The following is a 19,800-nucleotide window of genomic DNA, read 5'->3' as shown; positions in this document are numbered from 1 at the left end:
TTTATGCAAGTGCTTATTTAATTTTCCCTGGAAATAAAATGAAATAGAATTTATTCAGAATCAATTGGGGGAGGGGTATATTCTGTGAGCACTATTGCCCCTGCAAAAAGTATGCTACTTCTTAGTAATGGAAGGTTTGAGTGGAGCGAAAAATGTTTCCCTTTCTGAGGGAGGGGAGGAAGCATTGCCCTGACTCGGAAGCCATCTTGTGAAGTGGTTCTGGCTACGTGGCCTAATAATTACATCATGCTGGCTATGGGATTCCTGATTAGCTGGGATTATGTTGTCAGCCTTTTGATGGTGATTGGCAAAAATGGCATTAAAATACCTGCCAAGAGGGGGTAGTGAACAGGCATGAAAAAAACAAGATGTGCAAGGAGCATTTCAGTCCCCCAGAAGCAGAAATTAATCACCTGCAAAACATTTGACATGGTCCTAGATTGATAGCAGACACCTTGCATGTTTCAATCTTTACTACAAACATGGTTTAACAAATTAAACAGCTGATTAAGTTTTGTGGCTACATTTAAGAAATAAGCTCTAAGACTCACTGCAGCCACAAATATCTACTGGCCAACTTAAACCTGTTGGTTTAGACGAAAGGTATCTTTCAGTGTCCACAATATTACTTATTTACTTACGTTTCTGTGGTTTATATACGGCCGTTTGCACAAGCCCCCAGGTTGGTTTACAACCAAATAAGAAAATCTGTATTAAAATACATAAAGGATATAAAACATTACAGTTCTTAAAATGCATAGCATAACAACTTTAAATAGCAGCTAATCCAATTATCTAATCAGGTCTTTCCTCCTCCAGACACCCTCTGAAAAAGGTGTGTCTTAAGCAGCTGCCTTAAACTACAGGGTGAGACCAGATGAACTTCAGTAGGGAGGGAGTTTCATGTGTGACAAAACAGGCTTGCCATAATAAATAAATACCGTATTTTTCCTTCTATAACACGCAGATTTTTTCTTCTAAAAAGGAAGGGGAAATGTCTGTGCGTGTTATAGAGCGAATGTGTGGTCCCTGGAGCCGAAAAATCATGCAAAAATCAAATCGCGGCGCTGCACGCTGCACGGAGAAGCGAAACCTGAAAAGAGGAAGCGGCTGCTTTCCTGCATTCTGCCTCAGGGTCTTACTGCCCACCCCCCTCTGTTTCGTTGCTGTGTTTGCTGAAACGGAACAAAGAGCAGGGAAAGCCCCTCCCCTCCAGGCAAGCTCCGGTGCTGCTGGGGGAGAGGGAGAGAGAGGGGGGAAGGGAGAGAGAGGGGGGAGGGGGAGGGAGAGAGGGGGGGAGGGCGAGAGAGGGGGAGGGAGGGGAGAGAGAGAGAGAGAGAGAGAGAGAGAGAGAGAGAGAGAGAGAGAGAGAGAGATGGCTGGCTTGGGTGGGGGGGAAACTTTTGCCTTTCTTTCCTCCCTCCCGTTAAATCCCTCTCCTGCATTCTTAGCCAGCTGCTTCTCTGCACACCCCTCTAATGTCCCTTCTTTGTTTTTCCTTCGCTCCCCACTTAAAATGTGGTTACAAAGCATGGATCCACAGGGATCCTCAGGATCTTTGCATTGGGTCACCCCAAATTCACCATCAGATCACATAGCATGTCCATGGCTACAGCCTGCCCCCCCAAAATCACGCACCCACTGTTGCCTGGGGCTGCAATGGTGCAAAAATGTGGTTAAAAAGCATGGATCCCCAGGGATTCTCAGGATCCTTGCATTGGGTCACCCCAAATTCACCATCAGATCACATAGCATGTCCATGGCTACAGCCTGCCCCCCCAAAATCACGCACCCACTGTTGCCTGGGGCTGCAATGGTGCAAAAATGTGGTTAAAAAGCATGGATCCACAGGAATTCTCAGGATTTTGGCATTGGGTCACCCCAAATTCACCATCAGATCACATAGCATGTCCATGGCTACAGCCTGCCCCCAAAAAATCACGCACCCACTGTTGCCTGGGGCTGCAATGGTGCAAAAACGTGGTTACAAACCATGGATGCACAGGGATTCTCAGGATTTTTGCATTGGGTCAGCCCAAATTCACCATCAGATCACATGTCTGTGGCCACAGCATGAAGCACAAAAATGATACATCCACTGTTTCATTCAGAATGTTTTTTCCCTTGTTTTCCTCCTCTAAAAACGATGTGCGTGTTATGGTCAGGTGCGTGTTATAGAGCGAAAAATACGGTAACTGAATCACCAAATAAGATATACTGCTTGGTTAATAATTTGTTTTCTTCCCATATCTAGGTACCAACAGAATAAGCTCTGCAGTTCAAGGAGCCCACGAAGGTGGCATTTTTGCACTTTGTATGTTGCGAGACGGAACGCTTGTCTCTGGAGGTGGAAAAGACAGAAAGCTAATATCTTGGAATGGGAATTACCAAAAACTTCACAAAACAGAGGTGATGTCATCAATCCTTCAAAAGCGACATCTTAGCATTTTCTGTTTGAGAAGAGAATTGTTTTGCAGCTCGAATCCTGAAAAAGCTTTTCCCCACCCTGTCAACTTTTAAAAGACATCACTGTTTCTCATGGCTAATGCCTATGTCCTCAGACTAAGAATATGAATATCAGAAGGGTCATACAATGCATAGATTTTGAATACATAGATACAGATCCCAGACATTTGTCCAGCATAGTTCTCTACCTTGAAATACATTACATTGCTTGAACCATGAGAGGGAAAGGAAACAAGAAAACCCTTCAATGCAACCTCTCCTTCTTGTTAAGCTCACCAAGTTGATACCTTTATTTTTCTCTGCCTGCCTTCACTAAACAGCCCTGGACTGTAACTGGTCTCACATACTTCCAATACTTGGTAGAGTGGTATGGTACTTGAGTAGAAAGAATAATAGAGCCCCAAACTATCCCCAACAAAAAATACCCAATTACGCTTTTACTGAATAGTTTCGTAGAATAAGAAATTAAGCAGGTTTTGAGCAAATGGTTTTAAGTTACTCATAAGAACAAACTGAAAAACCAGGTAGAGGAAAAAACTCACCCAACCTTGCGTATTCTGGACTGTTCCCTTAAATCAGCCGATATTTATCAGTTTGCACCCTTCCTGGTCATCTCCTGGTTTCTTCCTTCCATAGTTCCCAACTGTGCTTTCTTTTTAGTATTCCAGCTCTCTTACAGCATTTAAGCCCCTTTTCTCTCTTTTGCAGCCCTTCAGGTGTCTGATTCCACAACCTTCTGTCTACCCCATTTTCTAGCTTATCTTAATACAAGCTAGGCTGTGTACACTCTCACCATTTTCATCAAAGATTCATAGGAACATGTATTATACTGAGCCCAGGCTATTGGTCCATCTGGTTCATTGTCAACACTTATCGACAGCAGATCTGCAGGGTTCCAGCCTGTCTGGAGATTCTGGGGTTTGAACCCTAGGACATCCTGTATGCAATGCTGATGCTCTACCGTGGAGCTACAGCCATTCCCTGATTGCATCCAGTGTGCTCCAAACACTGGTTAGGGGAAGCAGTGTACACACAACTTCCGCCACCACCCATGCCTGTCCTGTTGTTTCTTACAGAATGCTGTGGTTTCCCCAACCTCAAACCAGCTTTGATTCAAATTGAGAAAAGGAGCATCCTGTCTCGTTTTAAGCTCATAATGTGTATGCAGCTTTAGCCAGTCTGTATTGTTTCAACCATGGGTCTCGCAACAGAGAACAAGGTGTAAAAAAAAAAAGTAATGACAGCAAAGGAGAATATTGGCCTGGGGGGTGGGTAGCTCAGTGGGTAGAGCACGAGACTCTTAATCTCAGGGTCATAAACTCAAGCTCCATGTTAGGCAAAAGAATCAAGCCTTGCAGGGGGTTGGACTAGATGACCCTCATGGTCCCTTCCAACTCTATGATTCTGTGAAGGGGAACAAGGAGCAGGCAAGCCCACTGCTGAGCGACTCAAGTGTTTAGATGAATTACTGAATAAAAATGAAAATCACTACTTTTTTGCAACACTAGCACAAGACACTTCCCTTAAGTGTCTCATTGGAGGAGGGAAATGGCCGTTACACAACAACAAATCGTGCAAAGAAAACAATAGATATCTTTCGTAGAATTGTAGAACTGGAAGGTACCCCGAGGGTTATCCCTTGTGATGCAGGAATCTCAGCTAATGTATCCATGGCAGATAGCCATCCAACCTCTGCTTAAAAACCTCCAATGAGAGTCCACCACCTTCTGAGGAAAGCACTATAGAAAATGTACACTTGAGGGGGGAAACTACATGCCAGCTTGATTAACCAATATGCTTTTGAATTTTGAAAATAGATTCCAGAGCAATTTGGGCCAATAAGAACAATAGCAGAAGGGAAAGGTGATGTTGTGTTAATCGGCACCACTCGAAATTTTGTTCTACAAGGTTCCCTCTCAGGAGACTTTTCTCCCATTACCCAGGTAAGTACTTTTTTGAGCCCATTCCTTCTTAAGACCAAAGTTTTTAAAAGACAAAATCATAGCGTTCATTTTTTAAAAATCTGAATTATAAGAGGTTCCTTGATCTCTACTCTGGAGGAGCTGAGAGCTTGCTGAATGCGTAATTGCTGCTGTCACATGACGTACGAAAGGGGAGGTGGACAGGACACTGTCCCTCAAAGCTTACGAACTCCGTTTGAGTAGTAGAGAAGGAAAGGGGAGAGGAGAAGGCCAGTGGGGCAAATATCAATAAGAGAAGTTACATCCGCATAGGTTTCATTTCAGTTGCGGGTGAAAATCTAAGAGTTAAGCAAAGCTATTAATGAAAAAGAGGAACCAGAAGGGGGATTTGAAGGAAGAGGGAGAAGGATTCTATGTGCCCCCCCCCCCATTATTACCAATAAAATGTTAGAGAAACTCACAGTGTTCTGTTGTTCATGTTCTGATGAAACATTGCTGTATTTATTAAGGGTCATACTGATGAGCTTTGGGGACTAACAGCTCATCCTTCCAAACCTCAGTTCTTCACTTGTGGGCAAGACAAACACATTACACTCTGGGATGCCATCAGTCACCGTCCGATCTGGAACAAAATTATAGAGGTATGATATCCTTTTTTCATAACCCCACCACCACCTTTAACAACCACAGTGGCAGTGTTCAGACATCAAGGTAAACTGTCGTTAACGGTTTACTCTGCACAAGCTGATCGTGCGCTTCACTTCTTCTATTTTGCTAGTACTGGAGAGCAACGTCTCAGTTCCTGGTTTAGTTTAACCTCTGAAGCAGGGGTCGTGGATGCTTTAGCTTGGATGTAACAGGAAGTCAGAGCTTGGAGGAGAAGCAAACCATTAACAGTGTCTTAGCATGGCAAGGATACAGTTTTGCCTACAAAACCTACAAATGGGGATTTATACTGGTCCTTGAATGAGTACTGATTGACAAAAACTAAATAAGACTCTGATCTAAACTTGTAGAAAAGGTACTCTGATATTAAGTGGAAATGGAATTAATGTTGTGGTATTGCTTAGGCTTGTCAGTTCCCATTTAAGAACTTACATCTTGCTTTTTGAACTTACTCTTCAGAATGCAGAATTATATTGGTTTTATACCAAGTTAATAGTCCTGACTTCCCCCAAAGAATCTTGAGAATGGTAGCTTGCTGATAATTTTCTCTCACAAGCCTCTACTGCACCTTCTCACAGTTGGCTTAGCAAAGGGAATCTGTAGCTGAGCTTGGTGTCAGAAAGACTGGAACGGGGTGGCTCATTTGTTTCCCCCAGCAATAATGGCTTCTGCCCCTGTCTGCTTGCATAGTCTACTTGACCGCTTGGAGCAATAGCCAAACGCAGTTCAAGCAAATATCACGTTACTGGCAGTGAATCTGATGACACGGATGAGTTTTTATTTCAAGAATGGTATGCTTCAACTTGAGAGACTCTTAACATTTGAAATCCCATCCAGTGCAGCACTGTACAGGCATTCCTCCAAGCTGGATATCCCTGCTGAGCCCTGGTCATTTCTGAAGTTACATTTCAGCCCGCTAGTGGTAAATTTCAGTTTGGCAAATCTCAGTTTATGCTGATGAGGGTGACCTTCCATAGACTGTGAGGAATCAACTGCTTTTACAGATGAGAAATTATCTGATCAATTATGGTTTGGTGCCTGGATGATAATAAATAGGTCTGCACCAAAACTGATCTGTGTTGCATTGGGACAAAGGTGGGAATAATATTTCTCTTGTGAAATAATGGTGGTCATTAGGTATGGTGTTGTATCTCGTGCTCACTGAACAAGCTAATTCCTCACTGGGCTGTTTTGAGGGTGGGGGTTGCTCCTGAAGTTTGTTTGTTTTCCTCCTGAACATATTTTGCACTTCTGTGAACCTTGGGGTTCCTGTGCATCTGCTGATCATATATACTGTAAATATTAAGTGGGCGTGTTTTGGAGATAACCCAGCACATAAACACTGTCAGTACACTGATGGAACAACAATATAACAGAATAAAAGCTCCCAATTCTCAAAGTGTTGGGGGGGGGGCAGGACCATGGACATAGCAAGGATTCTTGTTTGGGGACGCAGGACTTTGTTGGGGGGCAGGACTGACGTGTTTGGTCAGTTAGTTAAGTATTTCTATTGTTTTACTTGATGTTGGGGAGGCAGCTGGTCCCCCTGGCCCCCCTTGGCTATGCCCATGAGCAGAGCTGGTGACCGTGTTCCTAGTCCCCGCCATGTGCGTCTGACAAGAGGGCAGTTGAAGTCACTGGGTTTAAACAGGCTTACTCTGTCACAGATTGTGGCCGTACATTTTCAAAGTGGAAAAAAGCACTTCTCTTATAGTGAATGGACATAAAAACAAGCAGTAAGAGATTAATATTTATTAACTCTTATTTCCCATTCCTCTTGATTACCACTTGTACCTTGTGTATTTCTTTATATATCTAAAATATCTTACATTATTCATTTCTCAGTGTGTATTAAACATCTACATTGTACAATAATAATATTTCTTTACACCATCATATTTCGGTTTTAAAAAATAGGTTAGGTTTTTGTTCAGATTCCCCATCCCAGAGGCAAAACAGCCTTTGGCATTTGACTTGGTAACACTGAGGCTCAGCTTCTGAATATAGCAAGGGTACAGACCATGCCTGCTGTTGCATAAGCCCCACTCCTTTCAAAGAGGACTCACACAGGTGACGTGCCTAGTACAGTGAGCTCTTGGAAACTTAACCATTCCAATATGCATTATTGTTACAGATTGCTATAACTGTTGCTGTAAATATGCAATTTCTTTGAAACTTCGTAGGATCCAGCACAGTCTTCTGGTTTCCATCCTTCAGGGTCCGTGGTTGCAGTAGGAACCCTAACTGGAAGGTAAGAATAAGAAGAGCAGCGGCATTTGCTTTGGGGGTAGTGGGCATTCGTAAACCCTGGATACGTATTGATATAACCCCTCATGCAGGCGTGCGGTGAAACTTTTCAAAGGGGAACAGTGAGAGCCAGATGTACCAGCTTGCAAGCCAGATGGGACAGTGTCGCATGTGTGAACACCACACCTCTCTTGCTAAACCAGGCAAAAGCTTCCTGGGCTTTGGGAAGGAGGCGCCAGGCTTTAATATTGTAATACTCTAATTTACCAGGAACATTTAGGGGACTGGCTTAGTCCCCTTAATCCACTGACTGCACACCACTGCCCTCATGGGGACAGCTTTCATAATTTTTCATCCAAAAAGTTCTCCTCTTCCTAATGTCCACCCACTACTTGAAGTGTTTTATTTCCTGGTGAAATATGCAAAAGATGGAGCAGAATGACTCAGAAACTGAGTTCCCATCGTCAAAGTCCACTTCCTGTCTGCCCCATCTCCCTGGCGTCTTTCTTTCCAAAGGACCACATAAAACCAGTGATGTGGGTTTTCTGGGAAAATTTCCCATACAAATTACCATAATTTGAAGAGGGTACTTTGCATAAGACGTTTGCGATGCTTTGGAGAGTAATCTAGTATAGCATGCTTATGCTACATGTTTTTAGCAAGTAAGGCTAAAAATGCCAAGCTTCCCTAATATTGCATTTGGAAATTGACATACGTTCATTATATGAAGCACTGGAGACTTTCCCACCCCATAGGGTCTTAGTACAAGGTGCAAAGTGGTTTGCATTTGTAAAAGGCAAATATTCCACACCAGCAAAATATTTCCCATGTGTCAGATGATGTTAATCCTGACTGTCTCAAAGCAGTAATGAGCTACGGTTTAGTAACATTTGATAATATATTTTGATGCTATAATGATGAAAACACTTCTCGTTTATCTTCTGCTTAATATTTGTCACAAACAAAGCCTTCTCGCCTTTCATTGTTCAGTTTCTGGTCCCCCCACAAAGCTACTGTTTGGAAATGGAGAATGGTTTGGTGGGGGCAGTGGGCTAAGGGGTGGCATGATCAAGGTTTATAAAAGATGCACATGGTTTGCAGAAAGACAACTTTTTCTTGCTTCTCATAATACTTGGAACTTGAGTTCGTTCAGTAAAATGTATCCACAATGGATTCAGGACAGGTATAGTGCTAGCTTATCCCATCATCCCTATCTCTGCCCACCCTAGCCTTCCTGCATAATAATAATAATAATAATAATAATAATAATAATAATAATAATAGTATTTATTTATTTATTTATTTATTTATTTATTATTTTTTATTTATACCCTGCCCATCTGGTTGGCTTCCCCAGCCACTCTGGGTGGCTTCCAACCAAATATTAAACTACAGTAATACATCAAACATTAAAAGCTTCCCTAAACAGGGCTGCCTTCAGATGTCTTCTAAAAGTTTGGTAGTTGTTGTTCTCTTTGACATCCAGTGGGAAGGCGTTCCACAGGGCAGGTGCCACTGCCAAGAAGGCCTTCTGCCTGGTTCCCTGTAACTTGGCTTTTCGCAGTGAGAAAACCACCAGAAGGCCCTTGGCGCTGGACCTCAGTGTCCAGGTAGAATGATGGGGGTGGAGACGCTCCTTCAGATATACTGGACCGAGGCCATTTAGGACTTTAAAGGTCAGCACCAACACTTTGAATTGTGCTCGGAAATGTATTGGGAGCCAATGTAGGTCTTTCAAGACCGGTGTTATATGGTCTCGGCGGCCGCTCCCAGTCACCAGTCTAGCTGCTGCATTCTGGATTAGTTGTAGTTTCCGGGTCACCTTCAAAGGTAGCCCTACGTAGAGGGCATTGCAGTAGTCCAAGCGAGAGATAACCAGAGCATGCACCACTCTGGTGAGGCAGTCTGCAGGCAGATAGGGTCTCAGCCTACGTACCAGATGGAGCTGGTAAACAGCTGCCCTGGACACAGAATTGACCTGTGCCTCCATGGACAGCTGTGAGTCCAAAATGACTCCCAGGCTGCACACCTGGTCCTTCAGGGGCACAGTTATCCCATTCAGGAACAGGGAGTCCTCCACACCCGCCCGCATTGAGGGGAAAGTACTGAAAAGGGCTTCTGCTGTTCAGCTGAACATGCTTAAATGCCTCTCGTTCGTTGGAAATTGTGAATTAGATCAGAATCAGAGATGGACCCTTTGTCTTATCCAGCAGGGTTGTTGCTATGTTTCTTTGTACTGGGATCCCTGACTGCCCCACTTCACCCCCTTGCCGGTTCTATCTTATACGGCTTGTTGACTTTTCCTTCCACTGTTTTCAACAGGTGGTTTGTGTTTGACACCGAAACAAAAGATTTGGTCACCGTACATACAGACGGAAATGAACAGCTCTCCACAATGCGTTACTCACCAGGTTTGGCATTCTTTGTTCAGCTGTTTGAACAAAAAAAGGGGGGGCACTGAATACTGTATAAAAAAGTGTTTGTCAATCCCTAAATATCACAGTCTTATATTTTATGCTTTTCTGTCAGCGTATTTAATCACTGGAGATTAAAAGGTGCATAGCTTAATGATGGATTCATTTTTAAATCTTCTCTTTCTTGAATAGAAAAATTGAAGCCTACTTTGGGCCAGCTCAAGTGACCTGTGGTTCCCTTAATTTGCCAATTTACAGGAGCAGTTTTTAATATGGCAAAGGTGCCGTGAGTTGACCTTTTCAGTCAGCTCGCTTAATTTTAGTGTGGTGCCAGGATGCAGCTCATGCATTGTGTTTAAGAATACATTTGAAAGCATGTGAATCGTGTACCGTGTCACAGTGTCGGTGTACAGAAAGAGAAATTTGTTTAAGGCTTTAGGGAAAAGTATTCCATCTTGTTCTATATACCATGTTATTGTCACCAAAAGTATAAATTTATATTCTGCCTAATCGCCCTGACAGGGTCCTTAACACAAAATATGAACTAAAACACCCATGTGTGAAACAGATCAAAACCCCAGTTAAATAAATTTCATGGCTAATATTAGCAAAAAAATAATAATCATAAAATGGCGGCATAGAACAAATTAATAATGTATTTAATGGGGTTTTTTTAAATTTGTGATCCACCTTGGAATTTTCTATGAAAGGCAGTATTAAAACACTTTAATTAATTGATTAATACATCAGTCACCTTAGCCCACAATTTGAAAGGCTTCCTGAAACAGCTTATATAGAGAATCCCACAACACAGATTCCGCCACAGAATTCCTGCTTTTTATAGATACTCGTATAAAGGCCAGGCTGTGGCACCTGAAACAGGGCTTTCTCAAATTCTTTCTTTTAAGCCCATGTGGAGAGGTACATACGTGAAAGGGCAGCCTTGCCACTATCCTGGTCCATGTATTCCCCCGCCCCCATATCCTATAAAATTCATGTAAATTTATGTAAATTTCAAATGTTCTTAAAATGCTTGGTTGGGACTAGAAAGAGGACATTTCTGTGGCTGGGCCTAGGCTCTGAACTTCCAAGAGTGATATGTCATTCCTCTTCCAGGAGCTAGTGGAAACCTTATTTTAAGAAAGCTTTTGGCTTGTAGATATGTGTCTTACAATACTGGTTTTAACCAACCTCATCCAATCTGGTAGCCCAAAATATCCAGAGGCCACAACTCCCATCCAGCACAGCCAGTATGAGGCGATAGGAGCTGTAGTCCAAACTTCTTCACTTACTAATAATAACTTCTGATGCTGCTAATGCTGTATTGTTGATTTTCTGATGCTGCACGTAGTATTTTAAATATTTTGGTTGCTGATATTTTAGATTATTAATCTTTTGTTATAGGCTTTTGTGAGGAAATGTACGGTGCGGATGTTTTCAGTCGGGGATAGGAAACGTGGTCCTTCAGAGGTTCTTGGATTCCAGCTTGCAATTCTGACATCTCTAGGTCCACAGGTTTCCCATCAATGTTTTGAATAAATAAACAAGGAAGTAGTTTTGCATTTAATCTTATTACTGAAATTCCAGTCCGAGGGGCATTGCTTCTTCCTAATCAGTGTGATTTCAGCCTTACGGTAAAATATGTATTCTCTTTGTTTTGCAGATGGCAACTTCTTGGCAATAGGTTCTCATGACAATTGCATTTATATATACAGTGTTAATGACAATGGGAGGAAATACAGTAGAATTGGCAAATGCTCAGTAAGTGATCACATAATTCTTTAAAAATCATCTCCAGCCTTTCCCTTTTTTTCCTTTTTTTTTTGTAAAGTTGTTTAACATTCTCTTCGTGATTTAATTTAATATCCCTAAAGGTTCGGAAATGGCAACAACCCTTTCAAAACATTTATAAAATAACTTTAACAAATAATATTCTGTAGACACACTGCTCATTCTCCAATGCTAAATATTTATGCAAGCATAATTATTTCCAAAACTTGCACAATATATTCTTGTGGAAGAGTATTGCGTGAGAAGTTTGGTAATATTGAATACATCTTTTTAATATATATATATATATTTTTAAAAAAACAACAACAAAAATACAGCATCTGGAAATAGATTTTGCCCTCCACCCAAGAGGTGGAAGAGAGTCGAGGAACACAGCATGGAAAAATTCTATCAAGGACCACACATTGGTCTGGATAGGAAACAGCAAAATACCTACAAAAGCCTAAGGCTAAAAAAAGGAGTGTGTGCAGCTCACATGCCATTCACACAGATAGAAAAATCAGTTCTGGATGACCTGCTTGCAACATAAAACTCCTGTCTGGAAGCATCCTTCGTTCTTTTAGGTGCAAGATAGCCCACAGCTATCTCTCTGAGAGATGTGAACTGATCTCAATTCCGTTCCAGTAAAATCACGAGCAACTGAGAGATTGAACCTTTGACACTTATTCAATATACCTAGTTTACAGTCAAGATGGCTACAAGGTGGATCTATATCCAGTGGTGCCTCGCAAGACAAAATTAATTCGTTCCACGAGTCTCTTCATCTTGCGGTTTTTTCGTCTTGCGAAGCACAGCTATTAGCGGATTAGCACTATTAGCGGCTTAGCAGCTATTAGCGACTTAGCGGCTTAGAAAAAGGGGGGTGGAAGGGAAAGAACTCGCAAGACGTTTTCGTCTTGCGAAGCAAGCCCATAGGGAAATTCGTCTTGCGAAGCACCTCAAAAACGGAAAACTCTTTCATCTAGCGAGTTTTTCGTCTTGCGAGGCATTCGTCTTGCGGGGCACCACTGTAACAGGCAAATAAACCTTTCTTTGACATTGATAGAGGGTCTAGAAGCTCCTAGTTCACCTGACAATTCCACCAGTGGAAGGATAGGTTGTTAGGGTTGTAAAAGGTAAAGGTAAAGGGTCCCCTGACCATTAGGTCCAGTTGTGGCCGACTCTGGGGTTACGGTGCTCATCTTGCTTTATTGGCCGAGGGAGCCGTATCTAAATACTGATGCCTATTACCTTTTTGTGCTTTGATCTGTAGCCCAGATGGCATTTGAGCCACTACATCCTCCCCTTTGGTTATATTCCATGTGAACTGAACTTTGGGAGGCATCCATAGTTCCAGTTACAGATAGGTAGCCGTGTTGGTCTGCCATAGTCAAAACAAAACAAATTCCTTCCAGTAGCACCTTAAAGACCAACTAAGTCAGTTCTTGGTATGAGCTTTCGTGTGCATGCACACTTCTTCAGATACACTAAGTCAGTGTATCTGAAGAAGTGTGCATGCACACGAAAGCTCATACCAAGAACTGACTTAGTTGGTCTTTAAGGTGCTACTGGAAGGAATTTGTTTTGTTTTGGGAGGCATGTGCCACTATTTTCTCCCAGCCCAAAGAGCACCTGGAACGTTGGACTGGAGCCTGTGCTTCCAATATGGTGACCTGGGTTGCTACCAAACACAGGTCACCCACTGCTTTGAATGTAAACAAAGCTTCAGTGTGCCCTTCCATGCAGCTTTTTATATGTGTTCCAGTGTAATTCTATTAGGGGATGTTATGTCGCTGGAATTAATATAATGCATCTCTCTCTACAGGGTCATTCCAGCTTCATTACTCACTTGGACTGGTCTGTTAATTCTCAGTACCTTGTGTCTAATTCAGGGGACTATGAAATCCTATACTGTGAGTAACAAATAGTATTCTGCCCTTGGTACAGGGTTCATGCTTGGCTGCTAATAGATTCCTAATATGAATCACAAATCACTGCAGAGCAGACATTCGTTTTTGTCTCTTAAGTTTCTTTACTGTACAAGTTAATAATCGATGTCACCCCCCCTCTCTCTTTCTCTCTCTTGTGCTCCTCCCTTTATTTTATAGGGGTTCCGTCAGCTTGTAAACAAGTAGTAAGTGTTGAGACCACTAGAGATATAGAATGGGTTACTTACACCTGTACTTTAGGATTCCATGTTTTTGGTAAGTAAATAATAATAATAATAATAATAATAATAATAATAATAATAATATGTTATTGTTTGTACCATGCCCATCTGGCTGGGTTCTCCCAGCCACTCTGGGCGACTTCCAGCAAAATATTAAAAAATAATTAAATGTCAGACATCAAAAACTTCCCGATACAGAGCTGCCTTCAGATGTTTTCTAAAAGTTGTGTAATTCTTTATCTCCCTGACATCTGATGGGAGGGCATTCCACAGGGAGGGCGCCACTGCTGAGAAGGCCCTCTGCCTGGTTCATCCCAAACATTTCAATAAAGAAGTTCTCACTCTTGTTTCAGGTGTGTGGCCAGAAGGTTCAGATGGCACAGATATCAATGCTGTCTGCCGCTCGCAGGGGAGGAAACTGTTATCGACCGGTGATGACTTTGGCAAAGTACACCTCTTCTCTTATCCATGTTCACAGTTTAGGGTAAGGTACCAGCCTCGTTATCCTTGCAGTTGTAAAAAGGATTATTTTGTAAATAGCCATCAAGTAAAAGGATTAACTGTTGTAATTTGTTTTTCTTGATGTTATTGCTGCTAACCATTTTATTGGAGATTTGAGGGGGAAGTTAATCTATAATAAAACATATAATTATCATAATTAAAACTTTCATGCAAGTTAACCTGAAGATTATTGACAAATTGCTTCTGATATACTGTATTTTCCCGTGTATCGGATGCCCCCATGTATGGGACGCCTCCTATTTTTGGGCACCCCAAATTAGGAAAATGGGGGAAATTGCCCTGACTTGTTGAAATTTGGGGGTGGGGGAGGATTGCCCAGAGGCTAACAGCCCTACGCATCTAACAGGCCACCAATCAGCTGTTCCCTTGCCGGCAACTGCTGAGCTTTGGGGGCTGGGCAGAGCTGAAATTTTTTTGGGGGGGGGGAAGAGCGGTGAAGCTTTTTCTTCAATTACTTTTAGCACTTCTCGCCTTTCCTGCAAAGCCTCCGTATAGTATTCTGCTTGCCTCCTCCCACTCTGCCCGCCCTACAGCTGGGAGGGAGGCTGTTGGCAGTCCGTTTTTGCTGTGCGGTGTCTTCGCACGGCTCCATTTGTGCGCGTGTGGTGCGACGTTACACAGGAGGAGCGCGGTGATTGAAGTAATATCCCCCCCGCGCCTTTAACATCAGTGAAACATTGCGCCTTACGCTCCTTCTGTGTAACGTTGCACCGCCGCACACAAATGGAGCCGCACAAAGATGCCACGCAGAAAAAACAGACCACACATGCAGCCTCTGCCTGTAGGGCGGGCAGAGTGGGAGGGGGCAAGCAGACTGAGAATGCCCCACAGGGCATTGCTAGAGCAAATTCCATATTTATTTATATATTTAATTGCTATACCCACGTTTTCAGACCTAAAAAATGGGGTTGATAATGATGATGATGATGATAATGATGATGATGATGATGATGATGATGATGATTATTTACCCCACCCATCTGGCTGAGTCTCCCCAGCCACTCTAGGCAGCTCCCAATCAAATGTTAAAAACAGTACAGCATTAAATATTAAAAACTTCCCTAAACAGGGCTGCCTTCAGATGTCTTTTAAAGATAGGATAACTGCTTATTTCCTTCACATCTGAAGGGAGGGTGTTCCACAGGGCAGGCGCCACTACCAAGAAGGCCCTCTGTCTGCTTCCCTGTAACCTCACTTCTCACAATGAGGGAACCGCCAGAAGGCCCTCAGTGCTGGATCTCAGTGTCCAGGCTGAATGATGGGAGTGGAGACGCTCCTTCAGGTATACAGGGCCAAGGCCGTTTAGGGCTTTAAAGGTCAGCACCAACACTTTGAATTGTGCTCAGAAATGTACTGGGAGCCAATGCAGAAGACACCCTTGTCTTATAGACGGAAAAATACGGTACATGCCCTCCCAGCCAACTAAGCCCAATAAGACATTATCGCTTCATGTGCCTGCTGCAAACAGCTGGATAAAATCTGTGAGCACCTTGTCAAAAACAGCACGGATTGCTGCCTGTACCGCCCCCAGTTAGACCACACAAAATGAGTGTTGTCCAAAGTGTCTTTGTTGGGAAGTGCAGTTAACAAACACAGGACAAATAGCTTCCTCTCCTCCCCCCCCCCCCATATTGTGGTTTGATTGATTGAAGCAATGTGACATTACTTCTTTGTCACCAGGCATACAGCTATTGGTTACCGTAACTTCTTGTGTTGTCAGTGTTTACACTTCCATTGCTAATGACCCTCTCTTTTCACAATGTCTTCCAGGCTCCAAGTCATGTGTATGGTGGACATAGTAGTCATGTAACCAACGTCGATTTTCTATATGAAGATACTCATCTCATTTCCACAGGTGGAAAAGATACCAGTATTATGCAGTGGCGAGTCATTTAGAGTAAACCTTGTACGAACATACATGTGTAACCAAGGACTGGCTGTGAACCTAAGTTCTGTACGCACTGTATATGTAAGAGTTAACAAATGGTTGCCGTCTAGCCTAGTCACTGTGATTTTTAAGTTTCAAATCCTTACAAACCTCAGGAAAGCTAAGTTCTTGGCTGGCTGCCGTACTTATTTCAGTAATTCATAAAGTATCACTTAAAAAGAAAAAACAGCAACAGCAGCAACACATCATTACTGCTCTTTTTGTTGTACAACCTATGAAGCAGTACAAGTCTAAAATGAAGTATTGACTTGGATGCTTATGCAATATATATGAACAGGACTTTTCTATTAAATAGTCACAAAAAGCTTATTGTAATATTACATATATGTGCTTCACAGTTTCATTATTTATACTTTGTGCTGTCTAGCTGCGTAGTTAGAATATCTATAGTCAGAAAACTGATGGCATTCCCATAGATGGCAGCAGCAAAGAATTTGTATGGAAAGCTTAACCCAAGCTCAACAAAACAGAGTGAACACGCCACTCAGCGTGGCTGTTCCGTGGTAGTCATTTTAATGGGACTTGCGTAAGTTTGTCATATGAAATGAAACAGATGTTTCACTCAGCAGTACTTTCTGGGTTTTCTGGCTCCCATAGTAAAGAACTTGTTTAAATAATGTGAATGTTGGAATAGTCATTAACTTGCAATTTTTCCTGGCATAGCAAAATATTAAAAGTTCAAGGATACAATCTAGCAAAAGTTGCTTAAGACTTGACTTCCATAGAAAAACTGGAATGGGGTTTACTTGTAATCGACTTGAGTCTTAACTGGTTTCAGTGGAATAAGCATTTGCTAGATTGTACCAAGATTTTCTCTCTCTCTTTGAAATCGAGCAATTTTAACTTGAATATCTCAGCAGGGATTACAGCTTCAAGGTGGAAGCTTTTCTCACATATATGTTCACAATTCCTTATTGAAAAATAACGAACCAATATGGCTACATCTCCGTTATTCAATTAATAGAGTGAACCCTAATCTGTATATTGATCAGCATAAATGCAACTACCTTATACACGTGTAAAAAAATAAACAAATTAGCAATTCATAAGAAATAGTAAAGCATTCTAAGCTTTACTTGCCTGTTGCTTATGGATATTGTATATTCGTATTTTAAGGTCAAGTAGACAAAAATATAAAGGGATCCTTTGAAGCGTACCACTCACCTGCAGAGGAGAGATGGGGAAGTAAACACAAATAACTGCTAAGAAGACCAGCTGGACTGCACAAGCAACCCAAGTCTTCTCTTGGGGCTGCAGTGTTTTTAGGACTATCAACAAAGTAATGTGCAGGTCATGACATGTGTGCCCCAGGAGCCTTTGCAGTGTGGCAGAGGGTGCCTGACTTCAGATCATGTGCTGGTCATAAGAGTTGGATCTGCAATGGAGGGTGTGACCACAGCATCCCTGAGAGATGCCTGTCCACCTTTTGCTTGGATACTTCCAGCGAAGGAGAGGCCACCCACCTCCTGAGGCCATAGTTCCACCCTTGAGCAACTCTTGCTGTTAGGAAATTTCTCCTAACAATCAGCCAAAATCCGCTTTCCCGCGATTTCCACCCGTTGGTTCTAGTCCTTTCCTCTGGCGAAGCAGAAAGCAAGCTTGCTCCATCTTCTGATGTAGCCATTTGGGACAGCAAAACGTGGGGGGTGCCCATCACCACAGTGCATAAGTTCCACCATACCCCCCCCCCGTGTGTTTTGCATGGACCAATATTTATAATATGAAATAAGATTGTGTTTTGCAATGAAGTAAGAGAGGAGGTAGCATAAAATAGTTAAGAAGGCCTTATTCGTTTTGATTGTGACACAGACTGAAAAATTATTGTTTACATTGGGGAATGTATCTAAAGACTTTAAATGAGCAGCGTTGTTGTAAGCAGGCTCTGTAAAGCTCAATAGGAAAGTTTTTCTTTTTCTTACAAAGGATAGGAACATGTGAATTAATTGAGCTCTGAAGCACGGGTTGTTGAGAGTTACTTTGATGAAGATTTAATAAGTCTTTGAAGCTTTTTTTATTACATCTTCAACCTGCTACACTGAAAGTGCAGGACACCAATAAACATCATGTATCAAGAAAAATTGTTCTGATTCGTTTATATCGCACGGCTCAGCATGGTTTAAATTCTGCATTGAAGCTGTGATATGCCACAGCAACAGCAAGAACATTTCTTTTGTGTTTTCAATTACAAATTGGGATAAAATTTTCTGAAAATATCGATGTCAGATTTACCATCATGGATTATATTTTCAAATTCCTGTTCAATCCTTGATTTTGACAAGAAGCAAGTTTTTTTAGGGGGGGCGGGAATAATTTTTATTTGGTTTTACAAATCTGTTCACATTCACATTCATCCATAGTAAAAAAACAAACAAACAAAAACCATTCACAAGAGTCTTCAGAATGTCAAGACTTCCCTTCTTCCCTCTGTGGGTTCTTTAAGTACCTTTTAAACTGCATATTATAAATCCATCCAATTTACTGTCCTCCATTGTATCCAAAATCTATGTATCATTGCAAGAGTTATTTAAGACCTGCTAAAGAGTTCAAGTGTTTACAATGGTCTTTCAAATATAATATAAATTTGTCCCAATCTTTATTGAAGTTTTGATCCTCCTGGTTTCCGGTTTTGCTGGTTAATCTTGCCATCTCTGCATTGTCCAATATTTTTGTCTGCCAATCCACCCTGGTAGGTTTCGTATCATCTTTCCAGCTCTGGGCAAGAAGCATTCTAGCAGCCATAGTAGCACACATAAAAAGTTTTTTCAGCTCTTTCAGTATCTCTGCCCCTACAATTCCTAACAAAAAAGCTTCTGGTTTTTTATAACAAAGGTTATTTTAAACATTTTCTTCAATTCATAATATATCATTTCCCATAATTTCTTTATCACTGTACAATTCCACCACATATGATAAAAGGTCCCTTCCTTTTCCTTACATTTCTAACAAACATTTGAGCTTGTCCTATACATTTTTGCTAGTTTGGTCGGGGTTAAATGCCAGCGATACATCATTTCCATATAATTTTCTTTTAATGTATAGCACACTCTAAATTCCAAATCTTCTCTTCATAATTTTCCCCATGCTATATAAACAAGTTTTTTTTTAAAAAAAAAAAACCAGTTCTTCTAAAAACACAAACAATTCTCACATATTAAACAGACACACACACACACACACACACAAAACACATATACACTCCAGGTTTCCTACTGTAACCAGCACATAGTACTGGATACAGGAATATAACTGTGTAAATATAACTTACATATTCATAAAAAATATGCTGCAGAATTACAGAGTATTTTTTGGTCTTTAATTTTGCAAGCAGTTTGCATATAATTACTTGGGCTTTTTTTTTTAAACAAAACAGCAATGCATGAGCGTAAGTGAATGCTCAGTGCAGGAAGTACTGCAGTGTGACCAAGGAAACAAAAACAGAGACAAACTCTCAGAAAAATGCTAGAAATGTTTGTTTGTTTTTAATGTGCATTTGCAATTTTCTAAAACCAGGCACATTAAAAATGCCTTTTGAGGAGAGAAGAAACTGAGAGCAAAACCAAAATCACAGGAGATCCTGAAAGAGATAAAGTTATATCAAGTACAATATATGAAATTGATTAATCAAGAGATAGAATGGAAGATAAAACAGATGAGACAAAAGACATTTGAATCGGC

General features: G+C 41.6%; 1 protein-coding gene and 1 long non-coding RNA gene across 6 annotated transcripts in view; both read left to right on the top strand.

The window, feature by feature from the left end:
* Positions 1-18,203, top strand: part of EML1 (EMAP like 1) — a 133,374-nt gene extending 115,171 nt beyond the window's left edge. For all 5 annotated transcript variants that reach the window (XM_081859869.1, XM_081859867.1, XM_081859870.1 and 2 more), the window contains 10 exons: positions 2,255-2,409; positions 4,284-4,409; positions 4,898-5,029; positions 7,238-7,305; positions 9,624-9,712; positions 11,379-11,476; positions 13,311-13,398; positions 13,594-13,689; positions 14,009-14,139; positions 15,948-18,203. In XM_081859869.1, the coding sequence (XP_081715995.1) occupies positions 2,255-2,409; positions 4,284-4,409; positions 4,898-5,029; positions 7,238-7,305; positions 9,624-9,712; positions 11,379-11,476; positions 13,311-13,398; positions 13,594-13,689; positions 14,009-14,139; positions 15,948-16,073 (1,109 nt within the window). In that variant the 3' untranslated portion in view covers positions 16,074-18,203. The remainder of the gene's footprint in view (positions 1-2,254; positions 2,410-4,283; positions 4,410-4,897; positions 5,030-7,237; positions 7,306-9,623; positions 9,713-11,378; positions 11,477-13,310; positions 13,399-13,593; positions 13,690-14,008; positions 14,140-15,947) is intronic.
* On the top strand, positions 12,168-13,304 carry LOC309345311. The gene is made up of 3 exons (XR_014158177.1): positions 12,168-12,226; positions 12,523-12,826; positions 13,082-13,304. It is a non-coding gene; the product is annotated as an uncharacterized lncRNA (long non-coding RNA).
* Positions 18,204-19,800: the final 1,597 nt, after the last annotated feature.

Source organism: Podarcis erhardii, assembly GCF_964252035.2.
Source record: "Podarcis erhardii genome assembly, chromosome: 1".
NCBI classification, from domain to species: domain Eukaryota; kingdom Metazoa; phylum Chordata; class Lepidosauria; order Squamata; family Lacertidae; genus Podarcis; species Podarcis erhardii.
This window is presented reverse-complemented; position numbering and strand designations above follow the sequence as displayed.